The sequence below is a fragment of the Chenopodium album genome, chromosome 15 (assembly GCF_948465745.1).
Source record: "Chenopodium album chromosome 15, dcCheAlbu1.1, whole genome shotgun sequence".
NCBI lineage: Eukaryota > Viridiplantae > Streptophyta > Magnoliopsida > Caryophyllales > Amaranthaceae > Chenopodium > Chenopodium album.
This window is the reverse complement of record NC_137848.1, coordinates 9,948,211-9,960,584: the sequence shown is the minus strand read 5'-3', so window position 1 is coordinate 9,960,584 and position 12,374 is coordinate 9,948,211. Positions and strand designations below refer to the sequence as shown.

At 32.2% G+C, this 12,374-nt stretch overlaps 1 protein-coding gene across 2 annotated transcripts; it reads left to right on the top strand.

Annotated features, from left to right (window-relative positions):
* Positions 1–6,452: 6,452 nt before the first annotated feature.
* On the top strand, positions 6,453–12,083 carry LOC145582909 (protein CORTICAL MICROTUBULE DISORDERING 2-like). 2 transcript variants are annotated; one of them, XM_081639961.1, is made up of 5 exons: positions 6,453–6,692; positions 7,649–8,668; positions 9,019–9,330; positions 9,801–9,892; positions 10,740–12,083. In XM_081639961.1, exons 2-5 carry the CDS (start codon positions 7,697–7,699, stop codon positions 11,635–11,637), a joined length of 2,274 nt encoding a protein of 757 aa, XP_081496087.1. In that variant the 5' UTR covers positions 6,453–6,692; positions 7,649–7,696; the 3' UTR covers positions 11,638–12,083. The 2 variants fall into 2 exon arrangements, with proteins under 2 accessions (XP_081496087.1, XP_081496086.1); XM_081639960.1 differs by lacking the exon at positions 6,453–6,692 and adding an exon at positions 6,822–7,134.
* The last annotated feature ends 291 nt before the right edge of the window (positions 12,084–12,374 follow it).

Below are 12,374 nucleotides of genomic sequence, written 5' to 3'. Positions count from 1 at the left end.
GACACCTCAATTCGACTCCTCATCTCCCCTCTTGTGATAAGATGAAGATAAGATGATATCAGATAAGTAAAATTCAGATGAAAATGACACTATTATCATTATGAAGATTGTAACACCCCCGATTTACTAGCTAATAATAAACAATAAATAAAGGAAAATAAACAACCTTTAAATAAAATTGCGGAAGCATACACCTAAATCGGAGGTATTACCGCCACACTCGACAATCTGTCAAGTGCTAAGGCTTACAAAATCCCAATAGTTACAACCCAATAATCTAGGTGAGCTATTTGTACAACTTTACAAACTTGTTATAACAAACTAATCGAAACACTTGAGCTCCTTTAGCTACGATCATTTGATCAACCTGCTAAATAATCTTGTCTGCTCACCATTAAGGACAAATTCCAAAATAGATCGTCGCAGGGCCACCATAAGAAAAAGACATGGCCGCAAACACAAGTACCACAACAAAACAACACACACACGTCAGCAAAAAGCTGAGTAATCACCACATATCAGAATACAAAGAATAGCAAAATAATCAACATTACTAGCTCAATTAAACAATGTAGTTCAAACTACATTACACATTGTACTCTGAAAATAACCTTGAATAATAATAATCCTTTACTCTACTCATAACCAATAGTGTGCCATGCTCTTTGTTCTATACCTAGCCTTGGATATGTGTAATTCGAGTAAAACCAACAAGTATAAAAACTTGAATACTCCCAATAATTAGAAAACACCTTGAACCAGACCACATACGGGCCAATTCCCACTGTAGGGGACCATAGAAAAATAAATAAAGATTGTACCTCATTCTTAACTCATGATCATTATCTCATTACCAACATACCAAGGACTAGGTCTATAACGTTGAGCCTCAAACCAAGAACAAGATAATAATCTCAACCTTTTTGATCTCACACATCGATCAAATAATCATAAACTTGATAATAAATAGTATCTCAATAATGGCACGAGCTCCCAATTCATATATGACGACATATTCGATTCATAAAATATCTCAACTCTTATATGGCTAATACTAGTACCCAAAATTAATTAATTTTCAACCCAAAATAATACTCTGCATTAATAACCCTAAAACCTCAATAAAACAATACTCCCTATAGCAACAACATTAAAACCCTAGAAATATAACACAAATCAATCAATATACCAATAATAACAAGACAATTAAAACAGATCATATCATAAAATTATATACGTCAATCAAATATATATACACTCAAGCATATGAATATCCAATTATACAATAATAATATAAAGCAATAATTATACAAACAATTCTAAAATAAATCTGTGTGATTACCTTAGCAAAAATTAGGCAAAATTAGCAAGACACTCCACCGATCTAATAGATAGAAGAACACAATACTGCAATTTCACATGACATGATTACTACAAGCCTTCCACTGCTCGATCATCAATTCACCACTATGCACATGACTCAATTTTGGAATGAAAGTAGTTAGTTTGACCAATTAATGATCATGGAGACAACTCATCTAAAGCCAAGATTGATAGAAGGCTGCAACTATAAACCCACGAACAGAGTGGAGTAAAAAGAAAGAAGGAAAAGCTAGGAAATATTTATAAAAACGGCTGCATAATATTATTGTATCAAAAACTTAATAGGGTTAGAATAGTTTTTATACGCTTAAAGAAAAATAAAGAGTCATATTTAAATTAAAATAGGGTTTTAAAACTTTCCGAACTCTAAAATAAAAATATGAGAAAGGAAAGTTATTTAATAAATAAAAATAAACTATATATAAAATCATAAAATATTCGGGTATTACAAAGATATTGAGTCTAGTCATATATAAAACTCATATGACATTTATAATTAAAGAGATTTAAATCTAATGACAATTGAATCAAATAAAAGCATTATTTCAACAAAGCTATTATTGTTAATACAAATTGTAGATTTTTCATAGCTTCTTTCATATTGTTGTGATTTATAATCTTCCTCGATGAAGGGGCTTATCAATCTATTATAGCCGTGAAGCAAATTTTTGTCTAATTCATCTGATTGCAATCAAAGGATTAATCTCTTTTTGATCTCATATTAATCGTTACTCATGAAACAACATACTAACTCATAAAACTACGTATTGAACAAAATCCACCACAGGGGCATTTACTACGCACAAAGAAGGTTGTTTCATCAAAACATATATAAATTAAAGAGGAAGGGTTGGAAAGTTATTTTTGAAGAAATTTGCTATTTTCAGCTTATGAAACATTAAATTTAAAAGCTTTTTATCATCATGGCCAAAAAACACCAATGAAGAAGAGGCGGCTAGGGTTTAAACTAAATACAAGCTAAGGTTAGATTTTGAAAATAACACTACCTTATTATCAAATAGGACCTAAGTCAATCCGATGACCTATAGACTTTTCGGCATATCCAAGTGACTAGACAATCTACAAAGATTCAAAGAACAAAAACCATGAGTCCATCACATATAGTAGCATAAAATTTTGTAGCTTAGATTTAATTGTATTTGAAAGACTAGAACATGATTGAATGAAATAGAATGAGTATAAATAAGGATAAACAATATTCCTCAATGTATTGTAAGAGCATGTGCACAATCATATACATACATGTATATACTTGGTACAAATCACACATTAACACTATTATAAGTGTAAAAATACAGAGAAGAAATGTTAGAATTTTGGTGTGACACGCCCATAAAACAACTAAACTATTGCATCCCCACAAACATAGAAAACACTATACACCATCTCAAGCAACCGACAAGCTTCTCTGCCATCCACATGCATCCCAGTTGCACTCTCCAATAAATATTGATTTGTGGGAGCTAAATACAATATTAATAATTATACTTTGGTATTTGTTATTTAATCACAAAAATTGTGGTTAAATTAGACTTTGGTGTTGGAATTTGTGTAATTTGTTTCAAGCATGGACGGAATATTTGTAACTTCCAAAAAGAAAAACAATTTATTATTTTTTTTTTTCACAAATGTAAATATTTTTATTTTTATTTACATAGCTGCGACTAAATTATAAATATTGAATTTATGATTGTATATATAGTACGGGTCTGTTCACATTTACTGATTGATGCTGAACTGAAATGAGTTGAAATGAATATTTTATGAGAGAGGGAAATTAGGAGCTGAACTAAACTGAACTGATTGGAGCTGAATTGGACTGAATTAAACTGATTGGAGCTGAACTGAATTGAAGTGAAATTAAGTAAATGTGAACAAGCCCAGTGACGGATCTTGGTCGAAAATATTAGAGGGATTGGGATTTGAATCTTTTACCTCTCGACCAAAAATAATCAATATGCCTCAATTTGACTCAAGAAAAAAAATAAAAAAATATGCCTCAATAATTTATAAGATAATATAGGTTATTTAAGTACATTTACTAATCAATTATAATAATTTACCGGGGGGCCGGGCCCCGAATGGCCCCGGTGGAAGGTCCTCCTCTATCCGTTACATATTTTTTTGCAATTTTGTGGTATTATTTGTGAGATATGAAATATTTCAATGTTGTAAAAAATATGGAACGGAGTTAGTATGTAAAAAATTGATTTTCATTTATATCAATGTTATTTTAACCTTATTTAAGATGTTATGGACCTTATGGTCACCAATTTGCAACATAAAGATGTTCTCTTAGCCAAATTTAAGGTGCTTTGGTGCAAATTTTTTTAGGTTTTATATGGTTTGATTTATTATGATACTTCCTCTGTTTGTTTTTTTTTTTTTTTTTTTTTTTTTAAGTTGTAACACTTCTCTTTTTACGCTTGTCGATTTATGTTTTAAATCGTTAATTTCTTTGATTACCAATATATAAAAATTATAAATTTTAGATATTAAAATTGTACAAATAGAGACGAATCTAACAATATCCCACATGACTATATTTTTATTTATGTATAAATCGTCAAAGCTAGTCAAAGTGAAACACATGAATAGTGTAAAAGTCAAATTGTTACAATTATAAAAAAACAGAGGAAGTATAATTTAATTCTAGTTTTGATTTGTTGTAAATTTCTTGTTTTTTTTGTTGACATCAAAATTAATAATCTAATTTGATTTTATGTATTTTTTTTTCTAGAAGTGATAAATAATACAAAGTAAGAATAAATTAAAGATAACAAAACTTAGCTTGACAATTGCTTAATAAAAAAAAAATATATCATCAATTTGAAATACAACCCTTCAGGTTTTATATTTGACATATAGAATATATATTTCAACTATCAAGTTAAGTTTTTGGTTGATATAATTTTTTAACAAGGTATCAGAGCTATTGTGATACAAAAGTCATTCAAATTTCATCTACCCCTCCTTTTTAGTGTGATTTATTTCAAACCGGGTATGAAAAGAACCAGGTCATATCCATATTTCAACTCCGAATCATGACGTTCAACTAATATATATATATATATATATATATATATATATATATATATATATATATATATATATATATATATATATATATATATATATATATATATATATATATATATATATATATATATATATATATATATATTAATATAAAAATTTCAAGAAGTCACAAGCTTGACAATTTGACATTATTTCCAAAACACATAATTTGACCTTCCAATTATTTCCAATATTTTCCATCTTCAATTTATTTCTTTCATATTAACATGATTATTAACTAACATCATGTGCATTGCACAAGCAAGATAAAAGAACTAGTTGTTACTCCATATTTGATTAATAAGATAACTACTTCTTTTTTTTGTAAATTTATTCTTTAGAACTTATTTGAATTTAACTGAAGTTATCTGAAATCATTAAAACTTATTTTAGTTGTAATTAAATTTGGATAACTCTTATCAAATTTATTTTTTCTGAACTGAACTTTAGTGAACTTACTAGATTAAATCTCGTGCAATGCACGGGTTTCAAATAACTTTAACAACAATAAATTTTATCAAAAAAGTATAACTCAGTATCAAAAAGTATAAAATATATTTCTTCAAAAAAAAAAAATGAAATGTATTGTTTCAAAAAAAAAAAAAAAAAAAAAAATTAGTATGATAGGAGTATATATGTGAAAGAAAATAATTAAATATGTAATAGTTAATTATGGGCAATGTGATATTTAAAGAAGTTTGTTTTAGATTTTGTACAAATCAATAGTCAAAATTTAGATTCAAATATAAAAGTAAGGTTTTTTTAGTAAGTTGTTTTGAAGGGAAAACTCTTTATATTATATTGCCAAGTGTTCTCTAAGTTTCGCCTTTAGTATAATGTAATTGATTGATTAAACCTGAAATAAGTGAAATAAGGTGAACAAAACAAACCCTTAATCTATATGGCCATGTACAAAGTCTATCATTTCCATTATCAAATTGCTTGGTAGGGATGATGAGAAACTCAATTTAAAGTCACAAGTTTGAGCCATAACAAATTTTACTTTGATTAGATATTGTGATGTATATTTATGATAAAACCTAATTACGTAAAATTTTGTTATAACTGTCTCAATATATACATGAAGGGTGTCACGTGACATATATTCCGTATTAGAAACACTTTTTGATATATGAATAAAATTATAGACTTTAAAAAAAAAAAAAAAATTTCAACATCTAACCTTGCCTACTTGATTCAACTCGCTTCTTTTATTGATTGATAATTAAATTTATGAGTTGACAAATGTAATAAAAGAAACGTGTCAAATTAAAGACAAAAAATGAATAAAGTAAATTGTTACTCTGTATAAATTTGCTAGTCTATAATTTTTCTACTCCCTTTGTCCCTATTTTTTGCCCCATTTTACTGTACACGGTCTTTAAGACAAGTCTTAAAACGTTTATATCTTTAATTCCATACACGTAAATGTTATAAAAATGTAATATTAATAAAATATACAATAAGACGAATTTAATCAGACCACTCAGTCATGACTATATTATTTTTTATAAACCAACAGTAATTTATGGTCAAAATTTTTAAAATTCGACCAAAAAATGACAATGGGTCAAAACTAAAGGGGAAAATTCAAGTTGATTTTTGAGATAAATTTGAAAATATATATCTTTTCTAACAATAATTGTTTTTCTTTTATTTTTTAAATAATAAAAGTAAAGTGAAATCATAAAGTGACACAGTAATTAATGCATAAAGTTATGAAAGGTAATAAATTGAAAAGATAATCTCACTGAACTAGTGAACTCCCTCTAAATAAAAAAACGGAGGAAATAATCTTTTAGCTATTTTAAATCCATACCTTGTACCTAACTTTTGTGAACCAAAAACCCTCATATAGCCCTTGTCCGCGTTAAGATGCAAAAGAGGAGTTAACAACTTAACACCATCCAAGCAATATGATTGGAAGTACCTAAACTGAATAACAACAATTTAATTTAATATAAGGTCTTAAATTAATAGATAAAGAGAATATCCAAAACAATCCCAGCCTCCCATGTAACCCTTAGGCTTAATTATACTCCACTGCTTAAATCTGCAACAAAAATACAAATAAAAATTCTGGTTAACTGTTACAGATGTACATTTCATAATAATAACAAATTAAATTCAGATTCCTCTGGAATAAAAATAAAATTTATGCTGCAAAATATTTCAGAAGTGTTCATAAAGTTTTCCTGCTTCATTACTCAGTAAGCTTCTTCTGCCTCATTGGCTTGCAGGTGCAAAAAAAGGACCCTCATTTCTGTAATTTTGTGGGCCAAAAAACTTAATTTTTTTTTTTTTTTTTTTTGTGATCTTACGATTTTTATGTCTTCTTCTGAGTTGTAGTTCTCAACCCCCTTTTCTCTATTTCTCTCTCTAAATCTCTATCTTTCTCTCTCTAAATTTTTTGCATTCAAACCCCACTTTCTTCTTCTTCTTCCTTCAATCTTCCTTTTTCTCTGTTGAAAAAAAATCCCAGGAATCAGAAGTTTCAGTCACCATCTTATTTATTAGCTACTATAAAAGTTTGCTATTTAAATTAAATATAAAATAAAATTCTGGGTGTTGAGAAAATCACATGACTTGAGTGACTCTTAAGCTTCTTGCCAACCTTCATAGTTCATCTAGGTTCTTGGGCTTTGTAATTTGGTGAGTAATTTTTTAATTTCTGGGTTTATTGCATTTTTATGGTTGGATAAATAGAAGCTTTTTTTGGTTGAGTTTTTGTGATTGATCTTTGTTATGTTATTTTTGTGGTGTTTTTGTAAATGTGTTTTTGTTGAATTGTCAATTTCCTGTGAATTTGGACCTCAAGATCCACTTTTCAATCTGGGTTATTGAGCCTTTTTTTCAACTTTTCTTGATTTTTTTTCCATTGAATTTTATTGGCAATTGTGTTATGTTATGTCTCTATCTAAGATGTCAGAAAGCTGCTTTAACCATTGCCAGTTCACATGTTAAGTAATTTTTGGATCATATCAATAGAGAAATTAATGAAATAGGAAAATTATTATTGTTAATTGACCCCTAAAATCTTGGTTAATGTAGACTTTGGCATTGTTGTTGTAGTAGATGTATGTTTCTTTTGTTCTGTTATGTTTATTAATGAATATCATTTAATTTTTGGTGTTAATTGTGGTTTTTTGTTCAATTGAATTTTTAGATAGTTTGTGGGGTTTTGTTGGAGTGATGCACATTGAAGGTTACAGCAATGGCTACTTTAGTACCTGGGATTTTGTTAAAGCTTTTACAGCATATGAACACAGATGTTAAAGTTGCTGGTGAACATAGGTCCTCTCTATTGCAAGTTGTGAGCATTGTTCCTGCATTAGCAGGTGGTGATTTGTTTCAAAACCAAGGGTTTTATTTGAAGGTTTCGGATTCGTCTCATGCTACTTATGTTGCACTTCCTGATGAGCATGATGATCTAATTCTTAGTGATAAGATTCAATTGGGTCAATACATTCATGTTGATAGGCTTGAGGCTGCCTCCCCGGTCCCTATTCTTCGAGGCGTGAGGCTGGTTCCTGGGAGGCATCCTTGTGTTGGTACCCCGGAAGATATTGTAGCAACTCATTCTTTAGGGTTCTTAAATAATTCTTCTCCAAAGTCAAAAACTAGTGACAAATCAAAATCAGCTGCAAAGTCATTATTTGGCAGTAAAGAGAAGGCTCCTCCTTCTAAATTGAATAGTTTTGGAAAAGATGAGAAGGTAGATAAGAAATCGTCGATTGTTCGATCAAACTCTATATCATCGAAAACTTCTGTGAGTTCTGTGGATAGGAAAGAGGCTTTGGGAAGGTTAAAGACTTTGGGTTCTCAGTCTATACCGTCATCACCTACTAGTTGTTATTCGCTTCCTACTTCATTTGAGAAGTTTTCTAGTGGGGTCAAGCACCAGGCAAAGATCAAGAGTGATAGAGGGACTCCTAAGCTGGGTTTAATGGAGAAGGTATCTGCTAAATTAGGACTGGCTGAGAAGTCCAGTTCTGCTCGTGCAGCGAGTCCTGTGACTAAGAGGCAGCCTTCTGTGTCTACACCAAAGAAACTGGCTCATGTAATTGATATGGGACCGAAAGCATTGAGGAGGAGTTGGGAAGGAAGCATGGAGACAAAGAGTAGAGATAACTTGAAAATAAAAACTGGGAAGCCTGATGCGAGCCCTGCAGCTCGTTGTACTTCTGTAAGTGCTTTTGTTTATCTTCTTTAGTTTCTGCAGTAAGTATTTTCATCAGCATTGAAGTTGTTTGAAAATGTCGAGACACTATTCTTGTCCAATCCTTCCCTGCCTTTTGGGCCAAGGATGAGTGATAGGTTATACACTCTTAACAATCTACGCTGATTAGTTGTAAAAACTGCATTTATACAGCTTTGATATCTGTTCTATGTAATTCTCAATGGTTAAACATGATTTTTTTTCATAGTTCTACCATGTGCTTAAATATACAACCAGTATGTTGTTTGTAGACTGCATATATGGCATTTAAAGTCTGATTAATGTTAGTGGACAATAATTTGCTCATCTTTGTTCAGGTGCCTAAGAAAAATCCATCAGATGAACGGTCATCAGCCAAAGCAGAGATTAAATTCCAAAAATCCTCGAAACTATCAAAGGTGGAAGCTAAAGATCAAACATCTGTGAGAACTTTGGTTTCTAATGGAGCAATTGAAGATCTTGATAGATCAAGCAAACCGAGAAATTCTATTGGGAGGAAATCAGTGGATAATAATGCTAGCAATGGGTTTCCAAATAATTTGGTGAAGGTCTCTGCCGGTAGTAGGAAATTGATAGATGCTAGTGTCCTGTGGTCATCTCTTCCTTCCTCTGTCACAAAGCTCGGAAAGGTATTTCCTTTGCAGTTGTCTGGATTGCAAATGATCAGATTCATCTCATAGCATTATTTTTCATTACATTACAGAATATGATACGGTTTTAGTGATTGTTTGGCTCTCATTGATACATTAGGAAGTTGGGAGAAACATTTTTTGAGTTTGATAGCTTAAATGATAAGAACACAAGTTATACAACATTATAACTTGTGAAATTCTACCAATCACAACATGGCCAAAGTTGCTTACCTAGTCACCCAAGCAGGACTAACTTTCGACAAAAAGCTTTTCTTGCTGTCAACCAAATAGTTTTATATGAAACGCCCTGCATGCAACCAAATGACCGCTCAATTTAATGTTATTGGTGCATCTTATTACTTAAAGTTGGGTTAATATATAAGTTTCAGCATATCTATATATGAACCTTCAATTTAGATCAGAGCCATTATAGTGTTTTTAAGTTCTTTTTGATATGTTTCCTTCAGGAAGTTCTGAAGCTTAGAGATTCAGCACAAATGGCTGCAATAGAGGCAATGCAAGAAGCTTCAGCCGCAGAGAGTATACTTCGTTGCTTAAGGTATTTTTATCTATAAATTAATATGGTGGTATCTTATTATCCTGTATTTCTGTTATATCTGGATTTTCCTTACATGCGAGGGATATCTGTTGATTGCAGTGTTTTTCTTTTGGTGATAAGCTGTGTTTGTTGACATAGATTAATTAGTATCAAGTTAAGCTTGACCTAGTGGTAAGTATTGCACCTTCCAATCTTGAGGTTTGGATCCTTTACCCTTACCCCCAACTCCTAAAAACCTAGCCCGTTAACCCAAGCTGGGTTGACCTGTACAAGGTTATGGCCTGGTAGGGCTGTTTTTATTCTTCTTACCAACCAGAATATATGTAATATGGAAATGCTGTAGACATATTAGGAGGCCAGTTGACTCTGATGATCAATAGTAAAGCTACGTTACTCAGACTCGAGTACAGTTGTCAAGACCCTTTTGTATGCAATGTGTCCCAAGTGTCAATACGTGCATATTGATTCTTATGTGCTATTTGTATAAGTAGCACATAAGAAATTTAGTTTACATTGTCACTAGCACTGCCTTTGAGACAGGGTGTCAGTCATGTGAGAATTAGCTGTAGATTGAGTACATTAGCTCAGGCTGATGAAGTGATGAGTGTCTCAATAGATGAGTAACGTGCTGGTTCTGGGGTTGAGTTGTTCACACATCCCAAGCCGCTTAAAGAAGACAATAGTTTTCCCTTTGATTGTGGTTATCTTTAATTTTTCACCTAGTACACAACATGATGTTCAAACTTAGATATTGTAGTACTGGATATAATTGTTCGCTTTGTGGTCTACACGTGTACTCTGGTAATTTTGCTTACTTAACTAATTCCTTGTTTCTTCCCGATTGTAGCAAGTACTCCGATTTAAGCTCATCTGCCAAAGAAGATGACCCACAGCCAGCAGTGGAGCAATTCTTGACTCTACACTCAACTTTAAAGAGTGCCCTTCTCACAGTCAATTCCCTGTCTAAAAATACTCTAATTGGCTCATCCCCAGATAGTCAAGAAACCTTGTCTGAAGAAACACAAAAAATAATGTCAGAACGGAGAAAGCAGGCGGCTTCTTGGGTTAATGCTGCCTTAGCCACAGATCTATCACCATTCTCTGTATATAGTGATCGACCAACATTAACATCGCTTCCAATATCCTCCCAACCTCAGAATCCCAAACAAAATTCTGGAAATCAAGCCTTTATAGTTCTTGAAAATGCAAGCAAGAATGCATCTCCAAAGCCCGTATCTAAACCTCGCTTATCAGTTAGCTCTAAGACATCTTCTCCTGGGACTCCACGTCGAGCTAGTGACCAGCTGTTAATTAGCCAAAAGGCTCGTGCCCCACCACCTCCTCCAGAGTGGGACCGAGGAAACGGGCTTGATGAGTACTTGGACTTGGCTGAGAAACTTCAGTCTGAGTCACAGAATTGGTTCTTGGGGTTTGTGGAGCGTTTTTTGGATGCTGATGTGGACTCTTCTTCATTGTCAGACAATGGTCAAATAGCTGGCATGCTTACTCAACTGAAGAGTGTCAATGATTGGCTAGATGAGATAGGTGGAGGCTCAGCCAAGGACGAGGAGCAGGAAGAAGAGGAAGAAGACGTGGCTCGTGTATCAGGTGAAACAATCGATAGGTTGAGAAAGAAGATATATGAGTATCTTCTAACACATGTTGAGTCAGCTGCTGCTGCACTTGGGGGTGGTTCACAAACACTCCCACCTGTTCGAACCACAGAAACTAAAGGAAGAAGATAACCATTTTATTTTTTTCAGATCTGGTTGGAACAAAGTTCCCAAGTTCAGCTAAGATGCAGAAATACTGATATAATTGCTCCCCTAGCCGTCTTTTATGTGCAGAAATTTTCCCTTCTTTTTTTCTGTATAGTAATCACCCCTTCGAAAATCAAGGTATACAAGAAGTTTGTGGTCGTCTATGGTGTTGAAACGGGTAGTTTAGGTCAGATTTACGGCTTCTATGGGCTTTATTTTGTGGAATTTGTATGCCCATTGTACACTGAAAATAGTTTCAAGGAGAAAATTAGAAAGCTTGTTTCTCCAAATTCAAGCCTCTCCTGTACTGGTTCTGCTAGTAATTTGGTAGATTGTTAGAATTTCATTTTAGATTGCAGAAAGAATGCATATATTGAATTGATTGGATATATATTAATTTTATCAATGAATATTCTCCAAATTACAAGCAATCTTGTGTTTGATTCTGCTGTGTCATTGTGCTCATAAAAAACATTAATGTAAACGGGATTCCATCCAAGATCGTGTTATACTTCTAAGATTTTGTTAACTAAATTAGTTGACATTCATGGATGTAGGGAATTATATTCCAATATGTAATGTTGGTGAAATCTGACCACTGGCCAATAATATAACTTGAAGAAATTTCAAAGTTCAAGTGTGGTCCAAGCCTAGGAATGTGATCTACTCTTTACAGTGGTCCATGAGAGATGCTGTAAAATGCAATCCTTTAGCCTGTTATG

What these genes read in the sequence shown, in the direction of transcription:
- LOC145582909 (XM_081639961.1), top strand. Translation starts at nt 7,697, where the DNA reads ATGGCTACTTTAGTACCTGGGATTTTGTTAAAGCTTTTACAGCATATG. An exon ending in CTGCAGCTCGTTGTACTTCT is followed by an intron (nt 8,669 to 9,018) that starts GTAAGTGCTTTT and finishes ATCTTTGTTCAG; the next exon opens with GTGCCTAAGAAAAATCCATC. An exon ending in CTGTCACAAAGCTCGGAAAG is followed by an intron (nt 9,331 to 9,800) that starts GTATTTCCTTTG and finishes TGTTTCCTTCAG; the next exon opens with GAAGTTCTGAAGCTTAGAGA.